Genomic DNA, 19,159 nt, shown 5'->3' on the forward strand with positions numbered 1-19,159 from the left:
GGGGGTTTACATTAGTAAGGGAAATATTCCTTCCCCCTTCCCCCCCCCGGCTGCAGCAATTGTGCTTATTTACATTAAATACAAGCAAGGAATATTATTTACTTGGACATTAGTGGCTTTATTATGCAGTTTATTGAACTAATCTGCTCCCATTTAAGTCACCATAAGAATTTCTGTTAACTTCAGTGGCATCAGAATCAGAACCTATATCTTGTAATCTCTTTTCCAGTGTTATGTGCCCAGTCTTTCAAACGCCTGTGCACACTAGTAGTCCTGTTGACTTCAGCTGGGCTACTTGTGAGAGTAAAGATTATGTTAGTAACAATCTGTAGGATCAGGGTACTAGATGGTAATCTCAGTGCCTGTGGCTACACTAGGATTTTTCAGATTTGTAAATTACCCCAGGCAGTGAAAACTGCAATGCAGAGAAAACTCAGGCAGGCTCAGTTGTTCTTTACACCTGTTCTTACCAGCCAACATGGTTGTAATAAAGCCTAATCCATGTGTACACTGAAGTTTCTATCAGTACCCTTGCCTTCTTTAGGAAACATGGGTCTGAATATTCCCAGTGTAGATAAGGCTATTTTTTCCACAATTACAGGAAAGGCAAAAAAATGTTTTTCAGCATGTGCTGCTCAGGAAAAGAGGTATGTATTAATGCAAAACATTTTCTGTTTCCAGGAAAAGAAAAATTAAATACAGTTTTTTCCTTTTTAGCACTTCAAACTCTATATTTACTCATAATAAGCTCTTCAGGGCAGGAACCATGGTCCAGATCCTCAAAGGGTTTTAGGTGGGAGCTACATGCCTAAATATCTTTTAGGATCTAGGTCCATGATTTTGTGTGTGCCTGTACAGCACTTGATACTACTTGGGGCCACTCGGTGCTATGGTAATATAAATAGTGAATAATACCAGGTCTCAAAATGTTTGACATTATCTCACTTGAGTTTTCAACAACCAGTTGCAAAGAAACCTTCAGATAGAAAATATTAATGTAGAACTTATTTCTCCTCTCTTCACTTTCATGCTCCTATTTTTTTTTTATTTTATTTTTTATAACTTTGGCTCTCTGGTTTTGAGGCCTTTACACACCCTGACACTGTGTGACTCGATGCAAGTGGTCTGAACACATAGAATATGAGTAGAAGTATTACCCTAAACTCTAACCACACTGAATCTACCTCTCATGTAACATACACTAACTCCTCGTTTAATGTTGTAGTTAAGTTCCTGAAAAATGCAACTTTGAGAGAAATGATATTAAGCGAATCCAATTTCCCCATAAGAATTAATGTAAATAGGGGGGTTAGGTTCCAGGGAAATTTTTTTCACCAAACAAAAGACTATATTATATATATATGTACAGCATAAGTTTTAAACAATTTAATACTGTACACAACAGTGGTGATTGTGAAGCTTGGTTGAGGTGGTGGAGTCAGAGGGTGGAAGAGGGTGGGATATTTCCCAGGGAATGCCTTACTGCTAAAAGATGAACTAGCACTCGGCAGAGCCCTCAAGGGTTAACACGTTGTTAATGTAGCCTCACACTCTACAAGGCAGCACAAATGAAGGGAGGGGAGACAGCATGGCAGACAGAGACACACACCCTGTGTGTGGGAGAGAGAGATGAGCATTGTCCCTTTAAGTATGCTGACCGCACTCTAAGTACACTGCCTTTTTAAGTAGATCAGGAAATTGAGAAAGCAGCTGCAACCAGCAAGCTCCCTCCTTCCTGAGCCCTGTTGTCTGCCCCCCTCCCCCCCGCCCCGCTCAGTGGAGATGGGATAAGCAGGAGCAGGGAGGGGGACACCCTGACATTAGCCCCCGTCTTCCCCACACCCCTGCACAGCAAGCAGGAGGCTCCCGGGAGCAGCTCCAAGGCAGAGGGTAGGAGCAGCACACGGCAGTGGGGGGGGAACACCTGAACTGCCCAGCAATTGATAGCCTGCTGGGCGACTGCTGCACAGGGAACTTAGGGGAGCCGATAGGGGGGCTGCTGGTCCAGGCTGGTTCCAAGCCCCCACCAGCTAGCTCCAATGGGCTGTTCTTCCTGCAAGCGGTGAACAAAGCAGGCGGCTGCCAAACAACATTATAAGGGAGCATTGTGCAACTTTAAACGAGCGTGTTCCCTAATTGACCAGCAACGTAACAACAAAACAACGTTAACCAGGACGACTTTAAGTGACAAGTTATTGTACATGGAAAGATACAGAACTGACTACTGTTACGTTCTTGTTTCTATTATATAAAACTGGAGTTAGGAGAAAAACATTGGAAATTAAAATATGGGGCCTAAATCTACTCCCATTGAAAGTCAATGCCAATTCTTATTGATTTCTGTGGGAGCAGGATTGGGACTACAGAAAATGGTTTGGTAATGTGGAGAAAGAACTTTAGGAAGGGAATTTTCTCCTTGTTAAATAATATTTGATCTTGCTGCTTTAAAAAAAATCTTTAAAAATGTATAAATAAGATTTTACGTACTGGTACCATTTCACATGCAACACAAAATCAAACAATGCTTCCCATCATCGCCTTTTCTCTTTGACAGGAATACTGATACTTGATGAACCCACATCTGGACTAGATAGTTTTACTGCTCACAATCTTGTGATTACACTATCCAGGCTTGCCAGAGGAAACAGATTAGTTCTCCTTTCAGTTCACCAGCCCCGATCAGATATCTTCCAACTCTTCGATTTAGTTCTTCTGATGACCTCTGGAACTACCATCTATTCTGGAACAGCCCGGAGCATGGTCCAATATTTCACAGAAATAGGCTATCCCTGCCCAAAATTCAGCAATCCTGCAGATTTCTATGGTTAGTATCAAATGTGATTAAACAAATACAAATGGGGTGCATGAAATCATTTATTTTCATAAGCTTATGTAATGCACTGATTTTTATTGAATTACATGTGGATACTGTCCGATAGGTGACTTATAAACCAATGCTGTATCAGAGCTTTTGTTATTCTTTGCTGGAGTAACAGTTTAAAAATAAGCAGAACTGTATGGCAAAACCAACCTTAAGTAACTGTGTATGTGACAATCCATCCACCCCTGCAAAGTATGGCTCATGTTTGTACTTGCTTTGTTTCACACACGGTTAGTCCCACATTTTACATGCTCTGGAGCTTTCTGCACCTAGTACAAAGTAAGGGACCCAATCAGTTGCTCTTCTTCAGAGATCTCTTTACCTTCTGGTTTCCAGGGTGGGAAACTGGTTTCCTAAGGTAAGTAACTTCACTACTTCCTGGGCGGGGGAGCATTATGGGGGCTATAGGAGTTCCCTGTTGTCCCTGTTGTGGGATACTTGGCGGCGGGGGGAGCGAACTGCCAGTACTTTGTTCCTCTTGGCAAGGAAATCTGAAGTCACTGTCCCAGGTTCCTCCCTGGAGTTGCCAGTTTCTTGGAGGTGTTACTCCTGGCTTTGCCTGGCCCCTGCCCCAGTGGCTCAGAGGGCTATGTGCAGCTCAGGGAAAATCTTACCCTGCAGGACTCTGAGGCAGATGCTCAATCCTGTGGTCCCCAGTCGGCTGGGGCCCAGCGGACTTAGGCAGCCTTGCTGCAGGGTGACCCCTCTAGGTGTGTCTGGAGGTGTGCTGGGGGAGCTAGCTCCAGCACTCAGGGAAGGAAAGCTGCAGTCACCGGTAGAGGCCTGGACTTGGAGCACAATGAGGCTCTCCCCACCCCAGGGCTGCGCCCAGGGTGAACAGCACCTCCACCTGGGGAGACGCTGTCTCAGAGGCACTCTGGGAAGTCTCCCTGTCATTTGGCCTTCTCTAGGCAAGATCTTTGTGGTTAGTGTCCTTCAGGATGCTGACCACAGAGACGCTACCTTGAGTGTAGCCCTCCAAACACACTGGTGTCCACACATGCAGAACTATGGCTAGAGTGTCACTGGGCACGTCTCTAGTCCTCTCTCCTTGGCCACAAGGGCCTGTGAGTAGCAGCCAAACAGCAGCAGCCAGAACCCCCCTCCCATTAGCCTGGGGCAGCCTCCTTAGCTGGGCACCCGAAGTGTTCTCCAGCTGGTAGCAGCCAGATTCCCCAGCTCAGGTTCAGTAGCAGGGGCTGGAAGTAGGGTTGCAAACCCTCTGGGATTGTCCTGGAGTCTCCAGCAATTAAAGATGAGTCTTTAATTAAAGATTATGTCATTTGATGAAACCTCCAGGCATATGTCCAACCAAAATTGGAACTCTAGCTGGAAGACCAATTAGAACCTTCCATCTAGTCCAGGACAAGGAGTAACCAGACTTACCTGGCCACCAACCAGGGGTTTGCCAGAAGCAGTCAGGAGCACAACAATTCCTCTATTCCAGCAGCTCACTCCATGCGACGACCTTATTAGCCTTACACCAGGATATTTACTGCGAATTATTTAAATAATGGGTTGCATATTCATTAATATGCAACTAAGGGTTTGTATATTTGCTTAAATTCTCCAGATTTCTGATCCGTCAGCCTTAATGTGTATGGAGAAATGGAGTGTCTGAAGGATTCCAGCCCTTCTACTTGGGGGAAAATGGTGCTATAGCGGAGAAAAAAATAGTGTTTTAGTGGAGATTTTTCAAAAGCTTGTCTTTCATCCTGTCCTGTGTACAGGACACACTGGAGATATTTTGTGCTACTTGTCTCAGATCTGAATACTGTAAATTAGCTGATCACATCCTAAAGTGAGAGATCACATCCTAAATGTAATGTATTGTGTCTTCGTTCATGGAATAATCTGTTTAGACTGCCTGTGGACTCATGGAACAATCATGGTCAAATTAGCAGTTTATCTGCTCCTTGCCCTGAGCCTTGATTATCTGTTTATGCAGTGTAATTTATCATTCTGTAAACCATAGCTGGCCAAGCTTGTATACCCCTATGCTCAACTTGATTGTTGAACTATGATTGTTTGGGCATTTGGATGTGATGGGATGGGATAACATTTGAACACTGCATCTGATCAATTCCAAAATTTTAGCAAATGTTCTATGTATCAATGGGCAGAACCCTATTGATTTGGGGGAAAATTGGAAAACTGGAAGGAAGAAATGGGGACACACAGAGTCCTGATAGCTGGTTAGCAGACTTGTCCCCTTCAACCACCCCTGTAATTGTCTATAGAGCAAAGAACCTGTTGATGGCAGCCACTAACATATATCTCCCCATCTCAGTTTAAAATTTTGACACCCTGAATGACTTAGCTCCCAGACAGGTAAATAAATAAATAAGGATGGTTGAGGGGCAAGGGAGAAAAGGAGCACACACAGAATCCTGGTGGAGAAGAGAATGGGGGACCTTTATACGGGAGGAAGGGAGGCACATGGAGCCCTTGAAATGGGGAAGAAGAGGGTACAGTGGTAGAGGGGGAGGGAGCTGTTGGGGACACTCAGAGCCCCTGTATGTGACAAATAGGGCATGCAAGGGCAGACTAAGCCCTCTAGCCACTAGCCTGCATTCCCAAACTAGAAAAAAAAGTATTTATACCATAATAGTAAAATATAATGTTGTAGTGTCAACCTGAAAAGCATCCACTTTTTCCTTCAGCAATTTGATAATGTTAATTCAGGATTTGCATGTTGTCTATAGAAAACTTAGGGAACACACTGCAGATACTGAAGTAATGGTATTGAGTTATGTAGAGCAATTGACAAACATTTTAAGAGTGACCACTGTCGCACCATATCATACATATGTGCTATAATTAGGTAGGTTCTATTGACGATGAAATTTATTACTAGCAATACATATATGAGTAAATTATCATATCTTAGGTATGTAGACCCATATCAGATAATGTCTTGCAGTTGATTTGACCAGCATTGATAACCGGAGCAAAGAGAAGGAGATGGAAAGTCAGAAAAGGGCAAGGTCACTTGCCACCTTGTTCTGGGAGAAGGTCAAAGATTTTGATGATTTCTTATGGAAAGCTAATGAAGGAGACTGTGTGACAACTGTTTACAGTGAACAAAGGTAAAATAATAATGTTATTTATAAAAAGAACGTGATATGCTTGATCTGAAACAGTTTCTGAAATTGAGCTACTCCCGTTTTTCTCTCTCTTTGCTTTTGAACAGTTCCCTTTTCACTCCAGAAGAGGTGATTAACATGCATTCCCATTCAACTGATCAGTTACCAGGTGGCTTAAAGCAGTTTACTGTATTATTCAGGTAATCTTATTTTGAAAAGAAACTGATGTCTTGCAGGAATAACATTTAAAAGTGCAAAGGAAATGAATGTTAAGAGAGAAGCATGAAGGGCAAGCTGAACATAGGCTGAAAGTCTGGAGAAAGCTGGTCATGGGTTTGTGTCACACTGGAATGTAGCAGTTGTTATATCAGATCTGACCATACGTCCATCCCATATCCTGCCACTCTTACTTCATTCTTCAGAGAAAGGCAGCCACACCTTTCCTTGATAAATCTAGCCAACTGCACCATGCTCCCCCAAGCAAGGGGATTCAAGAAATTTCATCAACTCATTTTGACTAAGACATCATGAGGCATGAGATTTGTTTATCCTTATTTTAGCATGATTGTTACTGGTGGTGGCTGCTGTAGTTGGCTGTGACATTCACTAGTACTTTCACAATTACTCAAAAAATTTTAATTAATTGGCTTAATGTGTCTGGAGTACCACTACTATCTGTTGGGTCAGTGGTGGGCAAACTTTTTGGCCCAAGGGCCACATTGGGGAATAGAAACTGTATGGCGGGCCATGAATGCTCACAAAATTGGGGTTGGGGTTGGGGGTGGGGCTGGGGATGAGGCGTTTGGGGTGTAGGAGGGTGCTTTGGGCTGGGACTGAGTGGTTTGGAGGGTGGGAGGGGGATCAGGGCTGGGGCAGGGGCACAGGTTCTGGATGGGGTGCAGGCTCTGGGGTGGGGCTGGGGATGAGAGGTTTGGGATGCAGGAGGCTGCTGGGATCAAGGGGTTTGGAGAGCAGGAGGGGGATCAGGGCTGGGGCAGGGAGTTGGGGCTTGGGAAGCTTAGGGGGTGCAGGTTCTGAGCTGCACTTACCTCAAGCGGCTCCTGGAAGCAGTGGCATGTCCCTTCTCCAGCTCCTATGCGGAGGTGCTGCCAGGCGGGTCTGCACTTTGCCCCATCTGCAGGCACTGCCCCTGCAGCTCCCATTGGAACGCGTAGAAGCTGGAGCGAGGCCATGCTGCAGCTTCCGGGAGCCTCGTTTTTACAGCCCCTGACCCTCGGCTGGAGCGGGGCCAAGCTGCGTGGTGTGGCTCACGGGGCGGATTCAGCCTGAGGGCCATAGTTTGCCCACCTCTGTGCTGGATCATGCCAGAATTATTTAACGGTGTTTCATTTATCTGTAAACAGGGATTCTGCTTTAGCTCACACGATTGGATCTATATTTTGGAGCTGGAGGATCTGATTTCTATCCCCACTTCTACCATGAATTTCCCAATGACCATGCTATCTAGAATGATGAAACATGAAGTGCTAGCTGGCCAGAGATTTGTTACAATAGTTTTGATTTGTACTATACATGTTCCTGTCTAAAAGGCCAAATTCTCGTCCCATCTGAAGTCAATGTGGTTCCATATGTGTCAATGATAAGAGAATCAGGCCAAATTATTTAAATGTAGTTTAACTGGCATTATTAGCTATTATAGTGTCTTACAGTCAGTGTTGTTGTTTTTCTTAGTCGTCAAATCTCCAGTGACTTCAGAGATCTTTCAACGTTATTAATCCATGGATCTGAGGCCCTTCTAATGTCATTATTAATTGGATTCTTATACTATGGTCATGAGAAAACCAAGCTATCTATTCAGGACACAGTAGCACTGTTGTTTATGATAGGTGCACTAATCCCCTTCACAGTGCTTTTGGATGTTATTGCAAAATGTAAGTGTCTGTCAGTTTTAGTGATAATGCTTTAAGACAATCAAACAAAATAATACTTAAATTGCTAATGAAAAATGTATTGACTATGGGCAGTTCTAGCATGAAATATACCTGTCTGTTTCTGTTTTATACTGTAGGTCATTCAGAAAGAGCTATGCTTTATCATGATTTAGAAGATGGGATGTATACTGTTACTCCCTACTTCTTTGCTAAGGTAATTGGTTTCAGCTGTCAAGAAAAGTGTATATCTGGTTTTAACATGAAAAGTAAAAGCCTTGTGTGTGGGTGATGAAATTTTGTTCAGACTTCACACTTATCATGCCTGTCATCTAAAGCAGTCATCATGCTTCCCAAACATTTATTAACTAATTAATTAAGCCTCACAATGCTCTTAAAGCATCTGTCTCCATAAACCATGAGCCTGGTCCTAAGTCAGAAAGTAGTCAAGGTCCAAGAGGATTCTTTCACTGGCTACTCTTAGACTGCTGGGACAAGGGGATTTGTAAGTCTCACTGGGTGGGATAGGGCAGGAGATGGAAAAGCCTTTGGTCAGATCAAACTAGGGGAGTTATTCTCTGTTGTCTAACCAATGAGCTGTCAGACTGCAGGGGCTGTCACACTTGCCCCCTTTAAGGAAAATGAGCCCTTTTGTGTTGTTGGAGGTGCAGGTGTAATCTTCCACCATTCACTGGCCAGTCCCACAAGTAGACAAATGGTAAAAGTGGATCTTTGACTAAAGAGGGCTGTGGCTTATCATTGCCCTCTGTGCTAATGGGTGAGAGAACAAGGTCAGCATTACCATTTAGGCAATCAAGGTAGAGATGTTTGTTTTCAATGGGCAATAGTTGTTTCATAGGAAACAGACATCATTGAAGGGCAAGCACCATCACTTTCACTTCGGGTTGTCCCTGGTTGAGGTGGTGGGGCAAAGTCCAGTGACTCAAGTGTATAATTTAGAGAGCGTGGCTAGAAATCAGACTGGATGATTGCTTTCACAATGCGTCTTTGACTTGGTGTTCAGCAAGGGATACATTTTTAAAGGGGTGTCACCGTGGCATAAATTTGTGGTTGCAATTATTTGTGACCCAGTTTTGCTGTTAGTCATGTCTGAACACAAATGGCATTTATATGATTTCCAGATGCTGGACAGCGGAAGTGTTTTATTATTTGTTCCCTCAAGAGCTTCTATCCATAGTTTTGGCTCCCAAAGTGGTTTTTAAAAAAAATTGTCTCTAAAATAACAAGCCTGGAGCTGGTTCTGAAGCACAACTTGGTGCCAACTTTGGGAATACTGAAAAGGAAATGTGTTGTTTTGGATAGTTTTACATACCTTTTTTTCTGCATACCTCATTGTTGAAGTGCTGTTGTGAGTTTAGTAACATGAAGAGACGCGTGTTACAGAAGAATCTTTGTAAATGCTGCAGTCTGACGCAAAATAGCAATGCTAGGTGTACATGCATCCATTAGACACCTTCTCATCACTTTGACTGAGAAGTATGTAGCATAAAAAAGTGACATAGAATGTGGCAATTTCATCTTTCACCTTTGAGGGCCAAATTTTGTTTGACCCAATAGTGATTGGAGAAAACCACCATATTAAATGTATGGAGCACAACTGTTTCCGAAAAAAACATTACAAAGATACTTTTTAAAATATGCTTTGTTATTGCCAGAGCTGAGGCTAACCCCTTCCTTTAGGAAAGCTCTGCTCGCCACAGCATCTGTAATTTAGGTTTCCATTCCCAAACAAGATTTAAAACCCCCATGAGTGGTTCTGGGGAAAAAAATATTCTTTGTAGTTCATAGACAACACAGTTTTCACAATGAAATTATATCAATTTTTTATGAATCGTAGCAGTAGAGGTATACTATTAAGTGACCTTCAAGTACACTCCTACTTAACTCCCATGGGTGAGTTACATATGCCTTTTATTACTTATGTATGAAATATTTAATATTTTTGTTTTCCAATGGATTAACTCAGTGATTCTCAAACTGTGGGTCGGGAGCAGCAAAGTGGGTCGCCAGGGCTGGCTTAGACTTGCTGGGGCCCAGGCTTGAAGCTGAAGCCTGAGTGCCACCACCTGGGGCTGAAGGTGAAGCCCGTGGGAGTCGGGGCTCAGGTTCAGGCCCCCAGCCTGGGACTGAAGCCCTTGGGCTTTGGCTTTGCCCCCCCCCCCCCCCACCCCAGGGCAGGAGGACTCAGGTGGGCTCAGATTTCAGTCCCCCCTCCTGGGGTCATGTAGTAATTTTTGTTGTCAGAAAGGGGTCACGGTGCAATGAAGTTTGAGAACCCCTGGATTAACTAGTTTGCAAAACGTGCTGCCCCAACTGTAGGCAAAAACGAGGAAGAAGGGACAAATGATCTTCCTAGTGGATGATTTGAAGTGTACTCATCGTAAAGATTCAACAGAATTTGAACTAAAATACATTTGCAGAGACTCATTAGTGGCATTATTGCCATCAGGTTTATGAGCTTTTATGGGAAATGTCTTAGATTCCCAGAAACTGACAAACTGTAAGAAAACAAGGCATATAATCCTTAACAAGAAGCCTGTCAGTTTTAGGTTTTAGTTATAGAAAATGTCACAACTAGAAATAGAAGGAAAATTAGCTAGGATCCTCCTTTTTCTGTTTTTTTTTAGTGTGTCACTGACGAAAGGTGATCACATTTTAATAGGTTATTTCCTGCAAAATATTAAAAAATACATATATTAATATGAGAAAGTTCAGTGGTTTTTTTCCTGTTAACAGATTTTGGGGGAGCTCCCAGAACACTGTGCTTTTGTAATAATTTATGGAGTTCCTATCTACTGGCTGACAAATCTCAATCCTGAACCAGAACATTTCCTCCTTAACTTCCTGGCAGTCTGGCTTGTGGTTTTCTGTGCCCGAGCAATGGCACTATGGATGGCAGCACTGCTCCCAACACTGCAGTTGTCAGCCTTCTTTGGCAATGTGCTTTTCACAACCTTCTTCCTGAGTGGTGGTTTCGTGGTAAGCCTAGAAAGCCTGTGGCTAGGTAAGACTGGCAAGTGCAGTCATAACTGACAACTACTTACAGCTTTTGTAAATCATAGGCAATGTTTTTGAGGCATTATGGCCTAGTGGATAGAATACTGGACAGGAACTCAGGTAACCTGGGTTCTAATCACAACTCTTCTGTTGTCTTATAGGGTGGTGTTGGATAATACAGTTTGTCACTATGGGCCTCAGTTTCCCTATCCATCTATAAAATGGGAATAATATCTACAATGTTTTGAGATCTATGGATAAAAAGCACTATTTAAGAATGTATTATATGTACTGTACATTATTTTTGTTCTTTTCTAGGGTTTGTAAATATATAACTAATTCAAAGATGAGTACAAAACCTGTCTCACTGAAAAATTCAAATTACACTCAAGGCTACATTATAAGTGTAATTCAGAAAGCCTTTAACACAGAATTTAGCACCGTCATGTAACAGATAGCAACAGAATATGAGTTGCTTTGCTACTGTAGTATTTGAAGTGTAAAGTTAAATATTTAAAGAAAAGAAATTTAGGCTAAAAACTTAAATGAAAAATAGTTTAAAAAAATCAACATTATTTTTACTGATAATGCTTATTTAGTTTTAGCTCGAGTTGTACAATGAATATAGATGTCTCAATTGTACTGGTTTCAGAGTAGCAGTTTATGGTCAGTTTTAGTCAATATCAGGTTCTCAAAGCACAAGGACAGAACTCCAATGTCTGAACGACATAATAAGCATTTGTTAGAGTGCAATTTAAATAAAGCTTTATTGGAATATTTTCAAAAATCACGGAGACCTTTCTATTAGTTTTACATTTTGTAAAGTCTTGTTTGTTTTTAAAACAAAACTTAAAATTTTAGTCAGATTTGACCTGAGTCTGTCCTCTTTTATATTTTATTACTGGAACAAAGTGGCTCTGTAAAATATATAAAATAAAAACAAACCAACAAATCAAAAAACCTTATAGCAGCTGGGGATGTGCAAAAAGCCTTCCAGAAGAGCTACAGTCCTTTTTTTGCCATCCTCAATTCTTCATCCAGTTTTGGGTATCACATTTCTATGCATATTTAATTTGTGTGGACAAACGAATCAAAGACTTAGCTGATATGAGGATGTTGATTCCTACAACCTACATAGACATGGCGTTAGATATAATAGGTTCATTTTGTGTGTTTATATTAAGACAGATTCCTCCCTTTCTTTCTCCACCCCTCCTACCGTCTTTTCCAGTTCCATTTTGGATTTCTAAAATATCTTTTGTCAGATGGAGTTATGAAAGCCTGATGCAAATTCAGTTCACTGAACTCACATACCAAATGACCGTTGGAAATGCTACCTTTCAAATCCCAGGGAAACTTGTAAGTCAGTCTCCCAGAGAGATTTTTATATTTGATAAATAATTTGAGGAATAGCTCCGAAGGCATTTGTTACTGTAGTTGACTAAATGATATATGCCTTGATTCTGCAAAGCCCTCTCAGGGCGGGCTTCTGCTCATTGACTCTGCTAAATTGGAGCCGCAGTGCACACCGTCTGACCTTGGGCATAAGCCTGAGCTGCATCACCACCATGGGTTGGCCGGATTATACGCCTGCTCCCTTTCCCTGCCAACTCGCTATCTGATCCCCTACAGAGGCAAAGTGGGAAATGAAGTGGTCAGAGTTTGACAGAGCCATATTAAATTAGTCCCATCCCAGCATACAGGAGGGAAGGAAAGAGACTGTTTCCCCCTCTACTAGGGAACCTTCAAAGCGTGCTTGAAGCAGTACGAAAGGATGGGTGCAAGAATAAGGTTGAGAGCCACTGGTGTAGCGATTGAATGTCTTGGCATTTCATTTTTGGAATGCCTGTTACTGTAGATGCTGAATGGAACGAGTCTGGTGGTCTCTCTTTGGTCCTCCAATGGATGTGTGTTCATATACTGAAGACACCAGATCATACAGCACAAATGGCAGCCTCTGCTTGAGGCAGGTCCATGCAGCGGCAGATTTGTGTCACAATATTTACATGGTGCCTTGCTATCTGGGGAGGGGGAAAATGAAATAGATTTTTAAAGAGCAAATAAAGCAATAATTCCCTTCACAAACCTCAGCTACACATTTGTTGGAAAACAACGTTTAGAAATAGAGCTGTGTTCCTCCTAATGATACACTTGTTGAGAGATGTGACAAAGCTGATCCTGCTGTAATTGAAAATAAGAACATAAAAGCCACCAGGGGCAAGGCAGGAAGAGGAGCAAAACTAAGGAGATGTGACACTTTGCACATACATTTTAAAGAGGTTTTTAATTACTATTTTGTGATGTTTGTGCTTACAGGTAATTCAGGCTATGAATCTGGACTCGTATCCTCTCTATGCAAGCTACCTCATCCTCGTCGGTATTATTAGTGGTTTCATGGTTTTATACTACTTATCTCTGAGGTTTATCAAGCAGAAATCAAATCAAAATTGGTAACAGGTAAAAATGAAGTAAAATATTAGCGCTAGTGGGTGGTAGGTTATTGTGACTCTTGTAAAACACCTGTCCACTCCCTCCCCACAAAAGGGATCTCACCTTTTATACTTCACAATGTCCATATATTTTATTAATACCCTACAGCAAAGATATACCGTAAAAAATCATTCTTTTAATATCACATTGTTTTATGTAAACCACTGGATGGCAGCAGAATACAGATAGTTGAAAGCCAGCTTCAGAATCTTTGACTCTGTGCTGTAAGTGGTAAATAAAAAAAAAAAAAAAACCTACTAAAAATTGTGCCTTCAACATTTTTTCCTTTTGACATCATCATTATATAGGTGACAAGATGCATGTCACTCAGATCTATGTTTTAGTTCAAGAATATGGGGCAGATCCTCAGCTGCTGTAAACCAGTGTAGCTCCCTTGACTTAAATGCACTTACACCAATTTACACCAACTGAGGACCTGGCCCATAGTTTCTGAATATTGATCATATACTTAATTTGGAGACTCAGAGTAACAGTATAATGAAAATAATGATCTACATTTTTCAACATCTCTCACCCACAAAGATCCCAGTATATACACTATATATAAATCACTTCACTCAGTGCAAGAGAGCAGAGAGAGAATGGTAACTTTGTAACAAAGCCATTTAGGACAGGAGATTAAGCGTATGATTTCATTGAAGCTACGGAAGCATTTTATGTAGGCAGAAGGTAATGATCCAAACCAGAGAGTTAGAATTCCAGTGTAAAGGAGTTAAAAATAACTCAGAACAATTGTTCAATGTTTCAGAGATTCTGCATTTGTATTTTATTTGCATGTTGTTGATGCAGTTTTGTGGACTGTATGGATGATTCCTTGTTACAACTCAACGTGTCACTATGTATTATACTGCCATTGTCTATAGTTGACAATATTAATAAACTGTCATTACAAAAAAACAAACCAACAATGATCATCCCCCCGCATGCAGTCAGTCAGTGTTTTAGCAGTTTACTAAGTCTGTATCCTCACATTCTTGGTGCTGAATACTCCCGGCCTGCTTTTTTTATTTATTTATTTTTTTAAACAGGTTGATGGTGCATTCAAAGAATGCCTGTAGTTGTGCATCTAGTTACACGCTTACATGTAACGCACGCAAGGTTATGCAATGACCATGACTGCTCACACAGATTAGACACAGTGTGTGCAAGTGGCTGCACTTAGCAGTTTCCACGTGAAATTATCTCTTTTCCCTGTGCAGTCATACTAAGTGCATGTATCAATTAGATTTTAACTTTGTTCAAAAAACAGGACATGATTTGGATGCATTCCTAAATATCTGTACGTTTATAAATCTCGTGTTCTCATTTCAATCATTGTAATACTTCAGTTCTTGGAAAACATACTTTAATTAGTTATAATGCAGTGGACATGATATAAATACACTTTTTTTTAAAAAAGGGAACATCTCAAAAAATAATTTAAAAAAGAAATACCAAACACTGTTTCATTAGTTCCGTTCAATGAATGGGGCTGTCACTGGGGGTTGCACTGTAATCAACTCCCGGACAAAGCCCAGCCTGATGAGGTAAAGTAGAACTGAATGAACCAGATTCACCATTAGACAGAAGTAGGAATTCAAAACATGTCAAGGTTCTTTTTTGGTGAGTTCTACCATTTTTTTTTTTAGTTTTCTTGTTAAAAAAAACAAATAGCCCTCTACTCCCCATTATTGCTTCTGCGGTTACCTTTGCTCTTGAAAAACATGACCAGAACTTACCCTAGTGCCATATTGAAAATGTCAGATTTCTACTGCTTTCTAATGGCAAAGCCAGTTCTTTCAGTCCTACTCAGCATCATTAAATTGTCAGTATGGCAGCTTCCTGTTTGATTCTTAATTATTCCTTTTTATTATATTTAAGACACTTAATTTTTTTAAAGTGGTTTACTCTTCTTGGTAATGATCTGTTGTGATTAGAATCTCTTTTATATTACATTGAAATTTTAAGGGTGTATATTGGTACTTCTATTCTAAACCTCTATTCCTAAGGTATTTAGAGGATTAAATTCTAGGCTGACTCTCTGTTGTGAATTCACTTTGATGTTTAATAAAAAAAGGAGAGAGACAATGGGAGAAATTAAAGACAATAAGGGACAGCTCTGAATTTTAGGGGCATATTGTCATGAACAAAAATCCTCAGGCATCTAGATAAGAATATACCCATAGCCTTAACTTTGAATTTCCTTCCTTTTGTGAAATTAGGCAGGCTGTTGACATTATTTAAACAGTCTTTTTCATTTTAAATTCCACCCTCTTAACAGTATGTATGGGGACCAAGCGGTGTGAGTGTTTTAGCGGTAGTGTTATGACAAGGGTAGATGTATACATAATGGGACTCGAATCGTGAGCCTAGGAACAGCTGCCTTATGGCATGTTGGGGGAGAGCGATCACAGGAGGTAGCCAGCATGTATGTTTACATTAAAAAGGCTCACATTCTATATACTACAATTACATATGATCAGATCTTGTTCCCCTCCAGAAATGGGACCTTAATGCCTGGAGATACTAAAAGGGGGAAATAGTCTGTGACCATTGTTATAGACCACAGGGCCCTCTCCCCCCGCCCCCCCAAAAGTAGTCTTGAACTGGCAGCACTTAACTTTAATTGCTAGCGATCCCACACCCTGAATCTGTGCCCAGAAGAGAGGAAAGGACAGGAGGGGAAAAGGTGGGTGGATGACATACAGCTTGGCCTTACTGGCCCTGTGGAAATCAAAGTGGAAAGATCGTACAGCACTAGAATGAATTATTTTTCTTGTAGGTACCCTCTGTTGTGCTGTTACCCCATGAGCAGGGATCTGGTGGGGGCATAAAGCCTCTATTGCAGATACCCCACAGGGTTTGTGAGTGTCTCTTGTGGCCTGTACAGTGCGGGAAGAGGGGTGGGAAACATTCACTTCCCCCCTAACTTTAATGTGCAATTGGGAAACCTCCTGCAGATTCCATCTTTCACCACCATCCAGCAGGATTTATTATAGGATGGGTAATGGGACCCAGGGTGGCTTTCATTGCATGGGGTAGTGAATATATGGGTAGCTACACTGTAGCTTGTATCCTGTTCTATAAGGCATTAAACTCACTGTACATTAACTGAGGGAATAACTTTCTAAAAAAGCTGAATTACATTTGGCTTAGGTAGATCAAGGGCAACATCCATGCAATGGATTTCAAATCTGATAAGTCTGTTCTTCCTCTATGCACAGAATTCCCTATCTGGCCCTCCTCATAGTATTCAGGTACCTCCTAATTTAATTACAAGAATGATCAACAAGCAAAACTTCCACTGATGTCATTGGGAGTTATACACATACATGTGCAGAGTACAATATCAGAGTCAAGATCCAGCCTGTGAATCTGGGAGCAGATTATGCTCAAGCTACATTTCTATATGCAGGACTGTCTACTATGAAATCTCCCACTGCATCAACTAACTGTCCAGGATAAGCAGAGAATGTGCATCTAATTATTTGAGCCCTTTATTGTCTTTAACGTCCTTTGCCATTTAACTCTAGCTGTACACAAGTGGACAGGTTTCACATGTCATGGTGGTGCTGGAGAAAGATGGAAAAATGTCTTGCGATGTCATAAAAAAGCAATATAGTGCATTCTGAAAAATGCATGTGACAGACCTAATTTAATTCTCAGCCCCCACCCCACAATTTTAGTAACTTAGAAAAACTTCATGTAACACAAGTGATGTATATTATATGTAGTGTAAGGGCTGTGATCCCATTTGTAATACACTATGTATGACTACAATGGCTCTTCTTAATCCATTCATGGCTTTGAAACTTGTGAAGCCAGCTTTTACTTTAGCACCTACAGATTGGACATTGCTATTATTCCAAAACTCTTTCCAGGGATTTGCCTGCTTATCTTCCCCCCACCCTCCAATCTATTCTATTCCCCCCACCCTCCAATCTGTTCTTTCACAACACTCATAACTGTGGTACCAGAGCACCATTTATTAATTTATATTTCCTGATTAAAGCACCCACTTGTTAAATGCAGGCTTTGAATATCTCCATATCACTGACAGTGTCTGAAATGACATAACATGTAAAGTGGCTCCCAGTGAGACATTTTGCAGACACTGGAATTGGCCAGTGGACGAGCTAATTGCAAACTGCTTTCATGTTTCAATTTAGACCACACTGTATCAGACACAACAACTCAGGGTGTGAGAGTTTCAAGAAGCATGGCACAAAATACATGGAGCACCAATAACTGACTATAAACAAAATAGATATCAAAGCCTAGAAGCAAGGAAGCTTTGTTAATTAAAAGGACACTTAAAATATCTTGTATGAAATTTTCCTGTGTTGTTACAAGCACCATCTAAGATCAGTATCACTGAAAGAAATTTTATTTTTTGTTTACTTCGTGTATTTGACAGAATTTCTGTAGCAGTTTTCCCTGTTTTTGTGGATCTTTCACATAGCAACTGGGGAAGGCAAACATTTTTTTAAAAATAGAGAAGTGTGATTTTCAGCAATTTTGAGACTTGGGGCAGAGACAGTCCTTCAAACTACTTTTAACTCATTTGATTTCAAGTTGACAGTCGCTTTAATAAAGGTCTATAATAAATGCCACACCATATTTATGCACTGTGAAAAATGCTTAAGTATTAATGGTGCTAACTCAGTCAATTTAAAAAAAAAAAAAGCCATCAATTTCTCAGTTTATTAAGAAGCTTAAATAGTTTCTTGCAGATGGCAGCCTTTATGCAGTGCACTATAGAAAGAAAATTAAAGGTGCTTATTGGGCCACGTGTAGTGGAGATGACAAACCTTTCAGGCTTCAGCCATAGTGATTCCTTTAGACTGCAGTAGACCAGAAACAATAAAACACATGCAGCTGTGACATGCTGTATTTTTGTTTTTTACCTGAAAGCCAAAGATAAACAGTTCATACAGCATTAGTAGCTATTCATTAAGGCAATAACCTTTAAGCAATCGGTTGAGGTTTGGGTTTTTTTTTTAATCCCTTTCAAGGCCTAACTAGCTTTAAAAAAGTCTATCTTTCTTGCATGAACATAAATTTCTATTATATCTTAATAGTTTAATTTGTGTGTGATTATTTCAAATTGCAGTTTGGCTCCCTATTTAATAATATAGCCTTAAATGTAGTTGCCTACAAAGCAAAGCTCTTCATCTGTGTGGATTTCACCAATAAATACAACTCTTACATATTTACTTTGGGCTGCAGCTCAGCTTGAAGTTATTTGACTTGCATGTTCACAGCACATTTCAGATTTCTGTTCCTCCTTCTGACAAAATACTGAACTTTAACAGATTTTACAAAAAATGTATCTATGTATATGCATATAAGATTTCCCCAGCACACACATACTCTTATGCACCTTTAGCTGCTTTTATCTCATCTCACCAAAGCCATTCCTACCATCGTGATTTGCACCTTGAATATTTGCTTGAATAAGAGTTAATTCACTTCAGCATCCTTTGTGCCTCATTTGTGCTTTCACTTTCCACAGATTTTCTTGTGAATGAGTTTACTGGCAGGAATGTTCAGGGAATCAACAGAAGAATAGAAATCTGATTCTAAGGGTTATACTCGTCCAATGAGGAAACAGAAACAATGCCACATGACCAAGAGAGCTCAAACGTTATGCAGAGAAGACTCTCAATGACTTGCTTATGAACAATCCACAGATGAAGACTTAATCATTGAAGTTATTAGGTGAAAATAAATGCATGAAAATTGTAAAACCATGGCAATTCACAAATAAATACAGGCTAAACTAACTGAACAAA

The 19,159-nt window shown here is 40.8% G+C and overlaps 1 protein-coding gene across 1 annotated transcript in view; it reads left to right on the forward strand.

The window, feature by feature from the left end:
• Nucleotides 1-19,159, forward strand: part of ABCG8 (ATP binding cassette subfamily G member 8) — a 25,242-nt gene extending 6,083 nt beyond the window's left edge. The window contains exons 7-15 of the mRNA XM_048843010.2: nt 2,555-2,824; nt 5,805-5,970; nt 6,075-6,167; nt 7,660-7,859; nt 7,997-8,073; nt 10,614-10,881; nt 12,106-12,233; nt 13,191-13,331; nt 18,880-19,159. Coding sequence (XP_048698967.2) covers nt 2,555-2,824; nt 5,805-5,970; nt 6,075-6,167; nt 7,660-7,859; nt 7,997-8,073; nt 10,614-10,881; nt 12,106-12,233; nt 13,191-13,328 — 1,340 coding nt within the window. The 3' untranslated portion in view covers nt 13,329-13,331; nt 18,880-19,159. The remainder of the gene's footprint in view (nt 1-2,554; nt 2,825-5,804; nt 5,971-6,074; nt 6,168-7,659; nt 7,860-7,996; nt 8,074-10,613; nt 10,882-12,105; nt 12,234-13,190; nt 13,332-18,879) is intronic.

Source organism: Caretta caretta, chromosome 3 (assembly GCF_965140235.1).
Source record: "Caretta caretta isolate rCarCar2 chromosome 3, rCarCar1.hap1, whole genome shotgun sequence".
Classification (NCBI taxonomy): domain Eukaryota; kingdom Metazoa; phylum Chordata; order Testudines; family Cheloniidae; genus Caretta; species Caretta caretta.